The following is an 18,119-nucleotide window of genomic DNA, read 5'->3' on the forward strand; positions in this document are numbered from 1 at the left end:
GGTATCTCGCAGTTATCGACAGATGTTTTAACAATAACCATCTTGATTATTTTGAGTCTATTTTCCTTCAGCAAAGATAACGAAGTGGCTCGTTATCTGCCGCGATATTTGTACTTTTATCACCGGATTTCCTGGTAAGAAATCCGAAATGAGAGTCCTTTCCTAAAAGAGGTAAAGGAATCTACTGAATCAGAGAAATGCAGAGAACTCTTCGCGCGGGAGAATTAAGAAATTGAATTATCGAGAACGTGCACTTATGTACGTTAAAAAATTTCTCTTGGATACGTCACGTATTCAGCACATCGCATATGCGATAATAAAAAAGAAAAAGTACCGCGAAGGTTAAAGAGACCTATTGACCTCTTATGCAGCTTCCGAGAATACTCACGGATATTATGCAGTGTTACGCATATAATGCTGACTATTATACCTAACTTGACGTTATTTTCGCTTAATAGGAAACGTATCGCGATTTGCGGTTTCGGACACGTTTGTCACGGGAACATGAGCACATGACGTCAGTTCATTTGGAAAAGTACGGCGAGGGATAATCCGTAGGACGTGACAAATTGCCTCGAAAGTTACGATTTACATGTATAATATAACGTTACTGCTAATTTTTCGCGATGTCGATTTGCTGTCGATCACAGTTTTAACCGACGCTGACCAGAACCTTATAGTTGATGCGTGATGTTAGGATAGGTCACTTCGATATATCATTGCAAGGACTTATCTTACGCTGGCTGTATAACGCCTCGAATACGGATGAACGTGACTCATTGATATCATTTTTACAGTTATTGTTACCGCGACATATTTTTACAATTAAAACTTATGCAGTTATCGTATAAAAGATCGTAAAAAGTATCCGCAATTACATACAAAATTTTTAGCGAAGAAAACATATTAGCTCTCTTTGAAATGGTCACGTCTAAATGGGGCTTTATTCGGCTAATAAGTGTTTCGCGGATCGAGGAGGGAAAAGGAACATTAAGGGGAGGGATACGGAAGAGATTGATAAAACGATCTCTCGCTTCGGAGAAACACTTATAAAACTCGTAAAAACTGCCAAAGAGACATTGAGAAATGAAATATTGTTTTGTCGCAAAGGAGAAGCTGGTATGACAGGTGTGCAGTGGCAAAAAATCATGACGAGCACTTACTTCTTCGACCTGGTTGCAGCTAGCAGACGCCATTCTATCGTACACTGATTGCCATGTTTTTCTCGCATGATCATCATTTACATAATCTTGCGAACGAGCCGTCGTTGTATGAAGTTGATACGCGTCGTTGATGCTTTTTACAATGTTTGACATTACATATGATAATGTCTTGCACTACAAACACCAAAAACGCGCGTGTCCTTCTTTAGCACGAACTAACTACATACTTCGATACTTTAGAGCTCTTTTTTCAGTAATTTGTAGTTGGATTTCGTAGTTACGTTCCGTTTGTTTCGAAAAAATTGATGGGTCGCATTGCTTTGCAAATGTATGTAAAAATAAAGAAACGCGTTTTTCTTCAACTCGAGTAAATTGGATTTATTTTTGTGCCCCCTCAAATTTTCAAATCAAATTGCTTTAAGTAATATTGTACAAGAGATTACGTAAGTATTCTTACGTAATAACAGAATTTCTAATATAATTGATATATAATTTTATAATATATTTTTATTTTCTTATTTGAACAATATGTCACAGTGCTTCAAGTTCTTAAAGAATGATTTTCATTCTGACAAATGTCTTGTTACAAATTCTTGTTAATATCTATTTTATTAAAATAATGTTAAAAAAAACTTCAACAATGATATTTGCTAAAAATAGATGGTATCGGTCGGCTAATGAAGTGTTTAGAAACTACATTTCTAATAAGGGTTAAAAATCGAGTTACATTTTACTAAGAACCATTTTACAGTCTCTAATTTTAAAGAAAAATTCTTCTAGAGCAAAAAGTAAATTCTTTCCATGCGGATTCTTAAAGTGTTTGCTTGTATTATATTTACGCCGTTAATCCGACTTTATTTGTATTATTAGTGTTCGATTGTTTACCTTCTTTGCGAGGACCAGCCATCAATCACTCCCCCCTTGCTCTCCCTTTTTCTTTAATTGTTTCGCAGGAAAACATTCCAACGAACCTACTAATGCATCGTATGTGCATAAGTGTAACGGCGAGCAGGACAAGATTAGATTATCAGTTCCGAGTCATTCCCCCCCTCCCGTTCCCTCCTCTTTTCCCACTGCGAGCACCGTCTACCCCAGCGATCTCTCAAAACGAAAAATTCTATCCCGCACTTTAGTGCGTTCGTCGAGATCAAACCGTCGTGTAGAGCTCCTCCGTGACTTCGCGTAGCTTCTTCTCGGAGTTACACTCTCAATACCGAGTGACGGCGCCGGGTCATGTCAACGACTAGAGTCTAGGATCCGCGTGACGACAGTGCACTGTACATCATACGCCGATCTGTTTACGAAACGCGTACTGGTAGTGATCGCGCATTCGACGTTTCGTCTGCAATTCGAGAGTGGTCTCGTTATTCCGCAACGATTGCCACTACGAAACGCAGCGAAAAAGAACGCTCCGCGATGAAACTCGACGACGAGGCCTTTTCCTCGAGCTTTTCCTTCGACATATTTCAGCCCGATCTGGATTTCGGTACCTGTGAATATCTCGGGACCTGTGAGTACCTTCCCGTGTTTGTATAATAATAAGAAAGTGTGATCCCTTTTTTTTAGGGGGGAAAATCACGCGTGATGATCGCATTCAAAGATGTCTTGGTATTTCTTTGACGCGTAAGTTATGGGTATGCTGCGCAAGTAGAATTACATGATATAGGTAACTAGAAAAAGAGCGGAAAATTGAAAAAGAAATAAGAGAGTGAAATGCTGTAGTAAAAGAAACAGAAGCTTAAAAGATACAGCAAATTTTCTGAGCATTATAAGTTAATTTATAGGTAGTCGATATTTTTTTTCATTCGGAAAATGGTTTATCTTTTTATCTAGTCATTTAACTAGTTTCATATCTGTTATCAATTATTATTGCAGTGGTACTTACACGGTATCAAACAGATTACGAATATCTCGCTTTTTTGATTGTCGTATCACATAATTTACGACGGTTTTGACGATCATAAATAAAACACCGAAATCTCTCTCTCTCTCTCTCTCTCTCTCTCTCTCTCTCTCTCTCTCTCTCCAGTAATCTAAGATTGCTAAATTTAAAAAAAAGAAATGAAGCTGAAAGCCGGATATTGTAATATTGCAGATATGGGTGTTTATTAAAAAAAAATAAATCGTAAATGGATATATTACAGGGATATTACATGGAATTTAACATTTGCAATTCAATTCCTTGGATTCTATTTCATAAATTATTTGTATTGACGTAAACAGTTTGTTCTTGTACACAGCTAAAAAGAAAAAAAAACGATCCGATATCAAGAGACTCGGTAGTGTTTCGCGCCAAGTATACGCGAAGCGAGACCGCACCGTGACTCTTTTACGCGACGCGACGAGTTGCGAGTATCCGAGAGAGAGAGAGAGAGAGAGAGAGAGAGAGAGAGAGAGAGAGATTTTGAGATCTTAAAAAATACACCACGTACACCACACCACCATACTACCACCACCACACACCACCACTTGCTTGTCAAAAAATGTTTAATCTTTTAAAATTTATACAAATCTTTTATACTTTTCCGATCATGGGCGAAAAAATAACGAATATTCCAAGTAATCATCATAATTCGACTATTATTTAAGCTTGTGCATACTGCAACAAATTGCATCGACAATTGCCGCAGTTTGAAAAACTTGCCAAAAATATTATTGAGAAGATATATGTATCTTATTCATCTTATCTTATCTTATTTACACACGGGATAAGATATCAATTTTTTTTACGTTAACTATACACATAGACGAATTATCTAATGGCAGATGTAAACTACCATTAACCCTACGGATTCCTCCGTTAAATGCGATTACATTATCATTTGAGTGATGTTTATTATTAGACTTCTCAAGTCGACGTTGTCGATTTTTAATATACATAGATATGTTGCGCCGTTAATTGTTTTTTTTTTATCAGATTCGTGCTGGAAAGTGTAACATGTTTATACTTTTCGAAAAATCCTTTTTCCAAATGCCCACGCAACTCGAGCGTGGACTGATGTGTATCATCCAATAATAAACTCGATGAAATCGATTTCAAATCGATGGGCGCTTATCTAATAGATATGAAATTGTTTAAAAAAAGCGCAGGGTATAGCTCCGTCGATTATATCACCGCGAAATGTTGTTCACGTTTACCGCGGTTATCTCGCAATTAACGCCCGACAAATCAGCCGTATACAACACGCGTGACACGATACGAAAATCTAAAAATACACAAGGCAGACATCCAAAGATACTGGCGGCTTCATTGCACTACGCCGGTATTTCTGTTTTCTCGGTACCCGTCGGCCCGCTCGCGGAATTATCGCGGTCGTCGCTCGTCACCCCCGCAGATTTTTCGAACAATGCGACACCGCCACCGGTGATACCAAGTGCACACAAGCACGAGCGTTAATAAGCATATCCCCGACACGCGGGGGGAAAAGAGGAGGAGGCGAACACACGAAGAAAACGGAGGCATGAATCACACTTTCGTTAGCTGTCTCATTGTCCGTCGGTGCGGGAACAGGAGCTTTCTGTATTGTGCTTTATCGCAGGGAAACTGACTCACTTCGGTTCTTTCCTCTCTCTTCCTTCCCGTCTCTCTTTCTTTGCGTATGTCCAACCGGCAGGAGCTTTGTTACACACGTCGTCCTCCGTGGCTTGTGTTTGCGCGAAAATCGCGAGCAATCTCAGCAGTCTCTTTGTCACAGCTGTCTAGTAACAGATAGGGAGTCAGCCGTGCCGATGGAGAAAAAAATAACGAACAATAACGATCAGCTCGGGCACAGCGATGCGCACGGGAAAACGTCGGAAGGAGTTGATTATTGAACAGATGCACGAAATTAAGGAAGTTATTGTTCTTTCGTAAACGAACGAGTTTTGCTTCAAGCGTACACATTTGTACCTATAAAATTTTTATTTTGTATTAATATTTTAGAATAGATTTCGGAAAGAGCTTTCTTGAAGGATTTCGTGAATTCTTAATCTCGTTTTACATTTTCTTGAGGATCTTTTGTCGCTATTGTAAGTGATTGCTGTTAATGAATTGCATGTTAATTAACCATCCCGCGCCGAATAACGACTCTTAACATTGCGTGATATCTATAGCATGATCTATGAATGAGATAAATATATGCATGTGCGAGAGGCAATATGTATATTTTTGACAACGCAAAACCCATTTTCTGTATTTTTAGCCGGTTCCGACGCTCACGCAGGCTCTCGCACAAAAAGAACGATGCAGTTTGCGCGCATCTGATCTCAGGCGTCAGTTCTTAGGACGCAATGACGTAATGTCATCTGACAAACCACCTGGCTCCGTGATGAATCGTCATAAATAAATAGGTAGCATAACGACGACACGCTTTCTTGTCTCCGTCGTGGCAAGGACAAAGAACTTTTCGATTTGCATTCGCGTAACAAATCGTTTTTCGTTACAGCGCAGAGCGCAGATATCGACGTTCCTGGTCAGATAAACGAGCGAGATTAAACGATCGTCAATATCGTATCGTTCCGATCTTATCACCACATATTTTTGATTACAGCTGAATTTATTTCACGGTTATATCTCTGGGCACATACACAGATACGTTGAAAGATACGAAACATAGCTGAAGTGTAATCTTGCACCTGAGAATTTTTCCAAAGATTGACAGTTGCGGAGTTGCGTGCCCCCTCGTTCGGGGGAGGAAGGGGGGGACCATTAAAAAATCGGTTACACAATCTCTCAGGATCTTAAGTATCTCTGAAATCCGGAAAGATCCGCGAAAAGATTCACGAAGCGCACGATCGCGTTAAACGCTCACGTCCGCGGCTCCGGCCTCCCACCATCGGGAAACCGTGGCAAGGCACGACGGCAAAACGTGCGTACGTTTACAGCTGTTTGCCAGTCGTCACCGGACCGCCGTCGTGGTGTCTGGCGAAGGTCATTAACGCCGTCGTGATTATCATCGTCACCGCTCGCGTTCCCGTTCGTCATCCCGTAATTTTTCGGCACCGCGTTAAAATCGTTCAGTTCCGAGACAGGTGGAACCATGAAGGATTCCTGTCATCTCGCATGAATACGCGCTTCACGTATTCATAGAAAAACATCGAGAGGAGAGATAGAGAGGGGGGGAAAAAGAGGGAAAAAAAGGAATGATCGGTAACGGACGGAAACGGCGAAATTAATCGAGGATTAACTTCTCAATTGAATCGCGAACGGGTAGCCGGTAAGAAAGTAAACACGTCGCCAGCGTGGCGATAGTGATCGAGAGAGTGGCGATTGATCGAGATCGAAGGGGACCGGCACGGAGACCAACCGGTTGAAAAAGAGAGTCCTCACGATGGGCCTGGCAGGTGCGCTCCTGTTCCCTTTTTATTCCTCTCCGTTGCATGCGTCACATTATCGTATCATTCCCGTTGTTATATCTGCAAGTGGAGGATCGTAAGGGGATAAGTATCATTTTCCAATTGCGACAATGTTGAGCATTCTTTAGCAACTCTGTTACGCGTCAGTTTCGTTTTATTTCAATAACTGACCCTTCATGAACGTTTATTGTAATTGTATTTTTTGTTTTTATTTTTTGCTTTTTTATTTTTTACTGAAACAAAAACGAAAAAAAAAGATTCTCATTGATTAATAAAGGTAAATTTGGGAAATTTATTCTTTAAAATGTTACACAGCCTTTTGTGACTCTCCACTCTGTTATTATCGCAAAGTCATCGAATCATGTCTCGCGATTACGTAACGAGGTACTATTTTGATAAAGAGAACGAAATTTATAAGACGATCTACAAAGTGGGCTAAGAGCCATAAACTGAAATTGATTTAAAAATAATGTGAATATTTTGTTGTATAACGAATTTAATTGGTGAATCAACTGTTAGAATTCGTCATAGATGGGCGACAGTCCATATTCATATTACTCATATTATGCGAAAAGTCATCGCAGACACTTATCGATGGACGTGTACCAACTATTATGAAATCGCATTCTTTTATTCTAACGATCAAGAAAATTCCATTTTACCATTATTTAACTTTCTGCTTCACGAAATAAAAATCAACAATCGCATTGTTCGAAATAACATTTGTAAATTTAAGATTAAGAAAACGTATAAAAATTGGTCAGTTTTTCAGATTGAATAATTTAGCGTAACAATAACTTAACTCGTTTCCTAAGTTTATACACACAGTAAAAAATTTTGTGTCAATGGAAGTCCACTCTCAATTTTGTGTTAAAATAACTCATTCTTCGTGTTATTTTTGACATTTAGAAATGTTATAAATGTCGATATAACATTTCTAAATGTCAAAAATAACACGATGAATGAGTTATTTTAACACAAAATTGAGAGTGGACTTCCATTGACACAAAATTTTTTACTGTGCATATATACTTTGAAAATTAATCTGCACTCCATATTTTTAAAACATATTACTTTAGTAAATTAAATTCCTCTGGCTCTCAAAGAAGCGGCTGGACCACTCTATCTTGCCGGGCTTTCCAATTCCGGTTGTTTATTCGACGTTACGTAAAAGAATATCTCTCCGCGATATGTAGCGCGCTCGAAAACTTTCCGGCGACCGCGACGATTAGAAACGCCAACAGCGATCATCCTGAAGGAAGGTTTGCGCGCGTGACGGCCGCTGGCTCGCGTTCGATCTAATTGTGCCATGACCTAAACGTGACTTGCGTTTTCGCGTGACATTCCGCATCCGTGTGTGGCTGCGCGCTACGCGTTGAGGTCCGGTTGCATCGACGGTCTCTGGATTAATTAAGCCTAGCTCGAGAGTGACTTGCCGTTCCATTTTAGAATATATCGCCTGTCACATCGGCAGAGAACAATAATTCAAATAATTTTACGTCCGAATAGACGAGACAGGCAGCGAGCTCAGCGCTGTCGGTTTCGACATTCACATCGTAAATCGTATCGGAGAGACAACAAGCAAAATAATAGCGAAATAAAACACTTTGTTGAGAGTAGATAACGTATAAAGTTAACATTAAGCAATAAAACTTATGATTTTATGTATATCTCTTTTTAAATAGAAATTATTTTAATATGTCAAGGATGTATTATTTTACAAATCTGTGCGACTAAATTTTTCTGTAAATATTCATTTAATTTTGAAGACGGAATTTATTTTAGAAATTATTCTTCTGCCTAAAAAGCGAATTTTAGCTTATATCCCTCTATCTTTCATATGATTATAGAGCTTTGAAGAAACATTGTGATCATCTTTAGACATATCCGGAAATACTGTTCACTTTAGACGTGCTTTTTACGCATTACGTCTTTTCCTCTCTAAGGCTGAAATGTACAACTATTTGATCTTAAACGCGGAAAGAAGGAGGCAGCTAAAGCAAACAGATCTCAAGTCTCGGTTTGCTGGCAGCACTCCCTCCGAGTAGAGAACGTCGCAATTAAAAATCTCTGCGATGTGAGACAGAAGGAGACAGAGAAAGAAAGAGAGAAGCCCCTTATCATTCCAGTTGACACGTCGTCGTGTTATCGTCAGAGGCGTCGCACTGCGAATATACCGTGCACAGACAGTGGCGTATCCGCGTTTTAGTACCCCGACTCTTATAATATTTCGACCTTTAATAATACCGAAGGTAGTATTTAAAATTTCTTTGGAATAAATGGGCACACCTTTGGAAAAAATATTCAAAAACTGTCAGAAGAGAGCGAGAACTTAAAAATATTGTTATTAATTTTCTCTTTAGTTTCCCTTGGTTAATAAACGAAATTAAAAACAAAGATTGATACATAATTCGCTTCACGTATTAATCTTTTACGAACTATCCGGGTGTTTGTCTTATTTTCTTTGATTTGTCTTTTCTTCTTCTTTAAAATATCGTAAAATTAATAACTATATATTATTTGTAAATAAAATAAAAATGACGCGAGTTTTTTCCCCGACAAAAAAGATAGACATTATATATATTACAAATATAATAAATATCTTCGAAAGTGTTGAGCAGCATTTAAAAAATTCAGGTAAAGGGCTGAATGCATTTCAGGTAGAAAGTTTAATCCTAGGGTTTTATTGGTTCGATGGAACGTTCTTGGTCGTGTGCCATGTGTGCGCTCTGCATATTGCGAGTGGCGCCAGATCGTGACATGCGTGTGCATGTGTGTGACTGACGCATCAATATAGCATGTACGTGATAGCAAGAATTCACATAATTATAAAAATGGGAGTAAAGAAAGGGAGAGTGAAAAACGTGATTAAAGTACTTAACGATCGTATCGAAATAAAATATTTAAAACTGACACTTTATAATCTACTTGATATTGTCATCTACGGTTAATACGCGTAATATTTTTACATTAATTTTTAATATTTAGTAAAATGATTTTTATCGAAATTCTGTTAAACTTATCTAGGCTTTATTGAGAAATCTCACAGAGGCTTATCGCTCTCATGTTTGGTTTTCCTTGAATATTTTTGGCTCGTATCAAGGTTGGATACTAACAAAAATACAAATTTGATATATGGTGATAAATTTGTCCGATTATACGATTGAAGATTACGGAAGATAGCGGATTGAATTATCGTGGATGAGAACGTGCGTCTTGACAGGCGTAAGGCTGCGTTCGGAAACTTCACTCGGGGTGCACACCAGCGTCGTTTTGTCCTTGTTCAATTTTTAGTAAGTAACAAAGATAAAACGATGCTGGTGTACACCCGAGTGAAGTTTCCGAACGCAGTCTAAGTCGTGCAAAAGGCTGAGAATCGTTAATAAGACGCGGATTTAACAATGTTTGTTTATTCCGAGTTTGCATAACAGATAATCGCGCTACAGAATGTTCTTATGCTGATTTTAATGACCAGTCATTATATGAATTATTAATAGGATTACGCTGGAAAGTGCGTTGCAAATAAAGTCTTTTTTTTTTTTTTTTTTTTTTTTTTTTTTTTTTGAGAAAAGGCTAAAATTAAAACGATGACGCCGATGATTTATTGATTTTTATGGGACGCAGATATTCTGAATCGCGTACATCGTTCGATAATCGCGTATCGCATGTCTGAGCTTCTTATAGCTTTGAAACGGTGTAAATCTAGCTGTCGCTATTTAAACGGTATAGCGCGTGATATTTGCGATTCAAAAATATTATGAAGTTTTTTGGGGATTTAAAAATAATTCATTTGCACAGCGCGAAGCCGCATTAACCGAATAATTCGATAAAGCGTGAAGCAAATATGGCTTGATTTGCATCGAAGCTCACGTATTCAGAAATTTAAACGGCGACAAAACAAGAGACAATGGCAAGAGGACGATACGGAAGTATACGATGGACGTTCTGTTTCCTGTTTGGCGTTTCGAATTGAACGTCGCTGGTCAATTCAGCACCGGTCAACAGGAAGGCGCGTTTTAAGGTTGGCTCCGGAGTAATTACGTCTTTTCGTTTCTTCCGTCGTGTCCTCCCTTACCGCTGTTTGACTATGCTAATATTGCGCTAATAGCCTAGGCAAACTAGGGAATATATCTGTGCGCGCCGCTGAAAACCTACAAAAGTAAAGAAAAAAAGGAAAGACCGCCTTGGCACGGCGGCTTCGAGTCGCGCCGCGCCGCTTTAAGCGTTTTACTTAGCCGGTGGGGCATGCATAAATAATTAATAGCCTGCAAATTGATTCGCAGTGTCACTATGACGAGCACGTAGCGTACGCGCGCGATTCCACCGTCTAGAAATATGAAGAAAATAGGAACGGCGCAACGCCGATTACCTTCTCCTTCTCCCGTGTAACCCGTACGTATTAAGTTGGAATCTATTAATTTTCTCGCGGTCGGGACCGAGAGACGTTACGTAACATAATAGGACACGCACGCGACGCGGCTACCGCGTGTCGTAATCGCGTCGCGTTGCATTAACCTAAGTAGATATCAATTGGACATCTGAAGTCGGAGAGGCGTTCTCCACGTCGACGGAGACGGCAGGAGAAAAGAGAGAAGAGCTGTTCCTTCTCGAAGAGATTACGATTCCGCGTTATGCGCGAAGCGTATTGAAATAGCAAAAGTCACTTGAAATAGCAAAGGACACTTCTATCGTGAATTCTTTTTAACGACCTCGCGCGCGAAGTTAACGCAAAGATCACGCAGGTGATCGACGACTTCGTCTATTTCTCAAGAAGAAACAGCGGATTGGCATACCGTGTTATGATAGCGTTCGGTAAACGTAGCGAAAGTGATGCACGAAAGTGAAAGCACCGCACAGGTATCATGGGAGAAAAAGAACATGAAGAGATAATTACGTTATCATGACGACCACCACCACCGCGTTACAAGAAGGACTTCGTGTCTAGGAACGTGTGCTTTTAGATTATTTCTTTTTTAGAGGGGTTTTCTTGCCGACGCGACTTAGCCGGAAGGGAAGCTAAAAAAGGTTCGCGCCTGACAGCTGCAAACTTCGTTCTGGATTCAGGAAAGGCTCGAGACATACCGTGTTTTCCACGTACGCGCGTTGCGCCGTGTAAGGCGAAAATATTTCAGTCATTACGAATTTTTTGTGCGGCTTGACGTGGCGTAACGTCCGTTCAAGGTAGCCCATTAGCTGCCGAACAGCGCGCGATTAATCATAGTTACCCTCTAATTAATTTCAACTTAGTGAAACGATCTCGGCACAATGTTTTTTGATTTTCAAGGAACTCAGATAATTTCAAAAGAAAAGCATCAATCGGAGGAGTTGGCCGACAAAATCGAAGCTTTCGTCCAAAACCTTCAGTTTTTTTTTACGACCCGTGTCTGAATCTACCATTGAACTAAATTTTTCTGTTCGATGATTTCTCGAAGAAACCAGTGATTGAAAAATAGCGCAGTAAATCGTCTTTGTCTTTATCCGCGCGATAAAGCATGAAGGAATTATCTTGAGCAAGGCACATCATCTGTTATTTCACGCGACTATTTCGTTCCTCGGCATGTACGCACGAAATTGTCAGAACCGTGTTAAGCAAACATTGTCGACTTTGCGATGCAAAGTTACCTTCGACTGCAGTTCTTAGAAAAATGATAGGACAACTCCGTGATTGACTGACGCAAACAGCGTCGACATTGTCGCGGAATATATCGCACGAGAAACGATAAGGCTTCCGTGGATTAATCTCGGTTTATATGAGGACTGAGAATGCAATTTCAGTGAGATAAAAAGAGGGAACACGTCATTGATTTACTCCTAATTATTCACGGAAAATACGTGTCTTGCTCGATATTCGATAATTTTTACATGCTTCCGTGAATTCGAAGAAGGGCTTTCGTCTCTCCTTCCCGTGATCGTCCTCGGTTCGACATCCGCATCTTTATTGCAGACAAACGATGCGTGAAATATTTACAAGCACAGCGTGAAACGTCGATCCGCGCGAACGTAACGCGTTTTTCTGCGGAAGGAGGAGGTTTCAGCTTCACGAGAGTGTCCTCGAGATGAAGATAGGTGAAGGATGAGCCAAGGATGATCAAATGCGCAAATGTTTTCGTTGAATCAACCGAGAGCTCCGGAGATCCTCCGCGTATGTTACTGACGGTTTGCGGGCACCTGTCTCGCCTGTTCGGTTATTGTCAAGTAACACGGTTGATCGCGCGCGTTCCAAAGAGAGAAGTCCGGTTATATACGCGCGATTTTGTAATAGCCTCACGCAGGAGCGAGAGGAAAGATAGAGTTACGACTCGGAACAGACCTTAACTCCGAGCAATACCGTGTGTTTCAATGAATTTCACTCATTAGCGCATACATTTCTCAATCAATTGAAGCTCGGTCGCTTTTACGAGACGCACCTCGCTCGTATCCTAACAAAACAGCTTCGAAGACGACAGACAGTGAATCGAGAGGATATCCTGAAAGTGAGTCGAAAAGAGCTCGAGTCCGAAATTTGCGCAAATTTTTATCTATATTTTTAAAGTTTATGCGAGAGTTTATGCTACAGAAGTTTAGAAATTTCTGGACGACCGGACATTCGAGTAGGCCAAGATTATCGTATTAACCGCGAATTTATCAAAGTACCGATCTGCTGACGCAGGACGATACAGAAAACCGCGTACGCGTAACATAGCTGACGCGAATTCGTTGTGGACGCCGCATTTTTTTGCACGACACGATAATCATTTTCTTGGCGCGATAACACGTTTTTTTTTTCTTCGCAACGCGATCGGAAACTTTTATCCGTTGCTTCCTCACGTCCGCTCCGTTTCACGAAATTCGTGATGGATCCGTTCCAGCCGCGAACGTCTCGCATCAGTTCTCTTTGACAGACACGATACTGCCTAGAACAAACGGTCTTAATCGTCAGCTATCGCGGATCATGAATCATCGCCGAGATTTGCGTTCCCGGGATGCGTGGACTCGCGCGTCGCACGAGCAGAGCAAGACGCGCCGAGGAGGCGCGCGCCAAACGTCTTTATCATCGTCCTAAACAACGGGGTGTCTTTAAGGTGTATCGTGCCACGCGGTCGGGGGCTGCGTGTATGCGTGCGCGCGTATGAGCAAATGCGGGTCACCGAGCGTTAGACTTTGGCACACATACGGGTAGGCTCCGTCTGGTCTAGGCGGCCGAGCGTTGATATAGCGTCTTCGGGGATCATGGGGGCGGATCGGAGGATCGGGTATCCGCGTGCGGCATCGTTGTCGCCGTTCCAAAGTCCGGAATCCGCGACGTCTCGGCCGACAAGGAGAACGTGCAGGAAGGGGCAGTCTGACCGTGTCGGGCTATCCGATAATATTATTCATTTTCCTCCCTAATGCCAAGGTCGCGGAAGCGATAGACACACCCGGTAGCTATTTCGGGAAACACCACCGTGCAACGCTATTGTGCTGAGCGAGTGTGAATACTGCTGAGCACCATGTCAAGAGGGATATTGCCGTTGAGAACGAACGAGAGTTGGAATTATATAATACAACAATCTGTGGAATTTCTTCGCTTCTGCGAAGCCTCGTTGAATACACCGAATCGCTTGTAGAATCTATTCAAAGATCTTGACGAGAGGTGGAGAAAAAGATTTCACTAGAAAATAAAACTGCATCAGACATGCGATTTCGGAGAGATATCCCAGAGTGTTTATGTTCGGATATTTTCACCTCGAACTGTTCTCTCGTCTAGCCTCCTTTACGAGCCGCTGGACAGTTTACTCTGTAAACTGCGTTCATTTATGTATGACATTCATGCTGTTTTGGATTCTTTTGTATCTTAAAATAATTCTTGGTTGATTTACACTTCTGTAAACTATTGAAATTCGCGCTCTTGAGTGTATGAAAAGAGTTCCTAGCAAGAAATGTATGGGATCGTGAATTATTCTTTTATTTCTAAAATTGTCATTGCTAGTCGTCTCACAAGTTTTATTGAATAAAGACTTCGTTATTTTTAAAAATTATTCTAAAAGATTTAATGGAAGATCACTATTTGAGTAGGAATTGATACGTATTATATTTAATAAAATTAATTAGTAGGAATGAAGATCACCTAGATTTCATCACCCTGATCATCAGCGTAATGTATTTCATTGGAAAGGAATCGTACAGCCGTGGAATCATTTAGCGCTGAATGTCCGACGTGAATGTAAATCATTACGTTCAGAAAAAAAATTCAACACATAAATCCGCTATGTGTGCGTCGATAATTCGAGCACACGTGCCGCATTATACACGTTAGCGTTTTTTCCGTGTACCCCTTCTCTCGAGTGATTATTCGCTGTGAACTGTAATTGCCCCCTGGTTGCCTACGTAACGCCGCTACGTTTTCCTGCCTTCCTTCGCGCGGCTGTGGAAACACGTTTAATATGCCGATAAATAGTCGTTGCGCAAGTGATTTCGAAAGCTCTGCTCCGTTTTTCTGTCGCGCGCGGAGATCGCAGACTGGAGTCACGAACGAAGAAAATCTGTCGCGCGACAGGGTGACACGTCCTGCAAAACGGAGGAGTATAATGACAGAGATATATGCGCTTTTTGCGATAATAAATTGGACTTGAAGCAATTTCAGCAAAAACCAAAAATAAAACCTTCATACAAGCGAATAATCTGACTTTCGATACTTACACTGTAATATATTTACATATTATGCAATATATTTACCTACATATTGCGTCTTGTGGAATAGATATCAATGTTTTTTAATTCTTTTGGATGATCTATTGGTACAATTATTCATGCTATCATATATCTAATGTTGTGTCTTATATATCTCTAGGGGTTAACATTTCTTTAATTTACATTTGTAAAAAATCTATTTTTATACTCTAATCGCGCATTTCTGCTGCGTCATTTTCTAATGTAGCGCTACTTCGACGAGCTACGTTTTTTAAAAATCAAGAATATGATCGGAAGCACAATTTTGCGATGGCAAAAAGTCGGAATAATTTATCTAATAACTCATCTAATTCTTGGTTGTTTTTCAGCGCTTCTAAGATTAAAGCTGATAAATCCGATAAGATCAGGAATTTCCTAGCTCGTGTTGCGACGATAAGCGATGTGATTTTCGCATGTGACAATCAAACTCGGAAATAGAGCCGTAATAAAGATCATTTCTCGTTTGACATTATCAGTGACATGATCCTTAGTCTTAATACGTATAATGTTTGACATTAAAAGCAATATCTTCTGTTGTTTATTGCATATCATATGCGGCCTTCATATTCAAATATACAGACAATTATATAATTATCTGAAGGAAAGTATAAAGTTATACGGAGCAGATTTAAAATTCATAAAACTCGGTATGTTTATGACATATGTTTTCTTCTGTCTGGAAAATAACGAATTAGTATCTACTTACGATGGTAATAAAGTCTCGGGGATTAAATGGGAGGAAAGGGAGGGGCGATATCGCGATTTTTAATCTGATCGATCTTGTCTTGGGGATTTCCTTTCGTTTGGCATTATATAGAAGCAAATATAGAAGCAAATTCTTACAATTGTTAATACCGGCCTACATACTTTGCAAATTGAGAATTAAGAAGAGGAACTCGAGTAAGTTTTACTGCCGGAGAGGAGAAGAACGGAGAAAAATAATATCACGTATCAATTAACTTTATTATATCGCACATTATAAATTATTCCAAGGCCTCGGATCTACGTCTCTCGCGCGATATCTATATCTCCGGTATTCCTTGAAGGCACGCACGAGAGTTAATTAAAAGTAAGAATTAAAACGTTCACGCGGTGAAGTATTGAGTTGTTCACACGTTATATCGACGTTACGTCAACAGTTCTCTGGAAATTGTAAGAATCCACGTTAACAATATGAATTTATATTTTATTTGAATCAATAATGATTTACGAAATTTTAGTAGAAATAAGAAGCTATATAATTCCACGGGATACCTATTGATAAAATATATAAATTTTTAAATGCAGAAAACAATTGGACATAAACCAAAAGGACTTGACTAATTATTATGAAATTTTGAAAAAATATACTACTTTTATGTGATATATATATATATATTAATTGATTACATTGGTCAACATTTATTTTGTAAGAGCGTTTCATATAACTTTCGAAATAGAACATTTTATATGCAGTGATCTAATAATAATTAACACAGTCGAAAGAACGATAATTAAGAGGTTGCGCTCGTGAAATCGTTTACGAAAATATTTTCCTTCCACATATTCTTTTGTAAATTTTCAATATTTTATCACGACTGACATATTTAAAGCTTCATTATAATATTATTTTTCATCATCATAATATTATTTCTCATCATTTCTTATTGTCAAGAATTATCTATTAAAATTACTTAATAAATATAAGTATCTATTCTTACATTCTTAATAATAAGAGCAGGAAATTATCTTAATGCATGGATAAATCTTTGCATTATGTCTACATTGGATTAATATTGCCAGATATTATTAAGCAGAATTTGAAGTTGAAAATTCCCGTTCTTCACCACGTATATATATAATGTGAAAAACTTTGCAAAACACATATGCAAATATGAAGTATGTGTAGTCTATTGAAGACACATCAAATATATCATGAAAATCTTGAATTGTTTTGAATATTCAAAACCATTCAAAACCAAAAGATTTCTGAAAGACTTGAATATTTTGAAAATTTTGAGAGTCTTTTGAATGTTTGGAACATATCTTTTCTTTTATAACGTTTTATGTAGCTGTTTCAATCTATCCTTCATTTTACTTGCACAAACGACAACGTTACACATAAATAACATTGATAAAAATTTCATGTTTTACATTCTACATAGATATTCGAAGGTTTTTTAGGGAAAAATTTTCTGGATTTCAATTCACAGACTTTCAAGAAACTTTGATTTTACATGATATTCAAAAACAATTTGAATTTTTAATCAAATTATTTGAAAACTATTTAAAAAAGAACTCTCCAATGCTTATTTTTAAATATGTGTTGCGCAAATCGATCCTAGCTTCGAATTAATTAAATATTCGCTACGCGGTTTATCACTCACATTACATTATCGTCGTATGCATTTCCTCAAGGTTTGCGATGATTTGCATAATTAACCCCTACTGACCCAGTATCGGCGGCAGTATATCCATGTTATTAAAATTTAGAATTATTTGCGCCGCAACAATTCATTGACTATGGCACAATATCACCGCCGGGAAGCATAACTTAATATTTAACGTATAATTTCTCAATTTAATATCATGACGTAAATTAATTTCAATATCTTTCTGTTTTTAATGTTACTTATGTATTTCCGAACTCTGTGCATATTATGTACAAAAGAAGGTATCAATTTCTATCAAATATATCGCGACATTTTCTCATATTTCTTGCATTTTCGATATCCGATACGGACATTTCCGTTTGGTATATGCTAATTTTAATTAAATTGATAATGATATTACTTATGATGCTAATTTTAATTAAGTTAGTAATAACACACATTGAATCACTTCGTATACATGACGAAAATCTTGAATCTTGAATACTATTCGAAACTGAAAAGTTATTGAAAACCTTGCAAGTTTTGAATATTTCAAAGAACACTTAAAAGTTTTTGAAATGTA

The 18,119-nt window shown here is 38.8% G+C and overlaps 1 protein-coding gene across 5 annotated transcripts in view; it reads left to right on the forward strand.

Annotated features, from left to right (window-relative positions):
• Positions 1 to 18,119, forward strand: part of Hnf4 (Hepatocyte nuclear factor 4) — a 36,291-nt gene that overhangs the window by 8,631 nt on the left and 9,541 nt on the right. The window contains exon 1 of one of the 5 annotated variants that reach the window (XM_071698576.1): positions 2,288 to 2,673. The exons of 3 other annotated variants lie outside the window; for them this stretch is intronic. In XM_071698576.1, the coding sequence (XP_071554677.1) occupies positions 2,580 to 2,673 (94 nt within the window). In that variant the 5' untranslated portion in view covers positions 2,288 to 2,579. Of the gene's footprint in view, positions 1 to 2,287; positions 2,674 to 6,023; positions 6,486 to 18,119 lie in introns of those variants that run through there. One more of the 5 variants, XM_071698578.1, reaches the window with a different exon arrangement.

The sequence above is a fragment of the Temnothorax nylanderi genome, unplaced genomic scaffold (genome assembly GCF_030848795.1).
Source record: "Temnothorax nylanderi isolate EJ_2023f unplaced genomic scaffold, tnyl_v1.0 TNYL_tig0016_pilon, whole genome shotgun sequence".
Taxonomy (NCBI): Eukaryota; Metazoa; Arthropoda; class Insecta; order Hymenoptera; family Formicidae; genus Temnothorax; species Temnothorax nylanderi.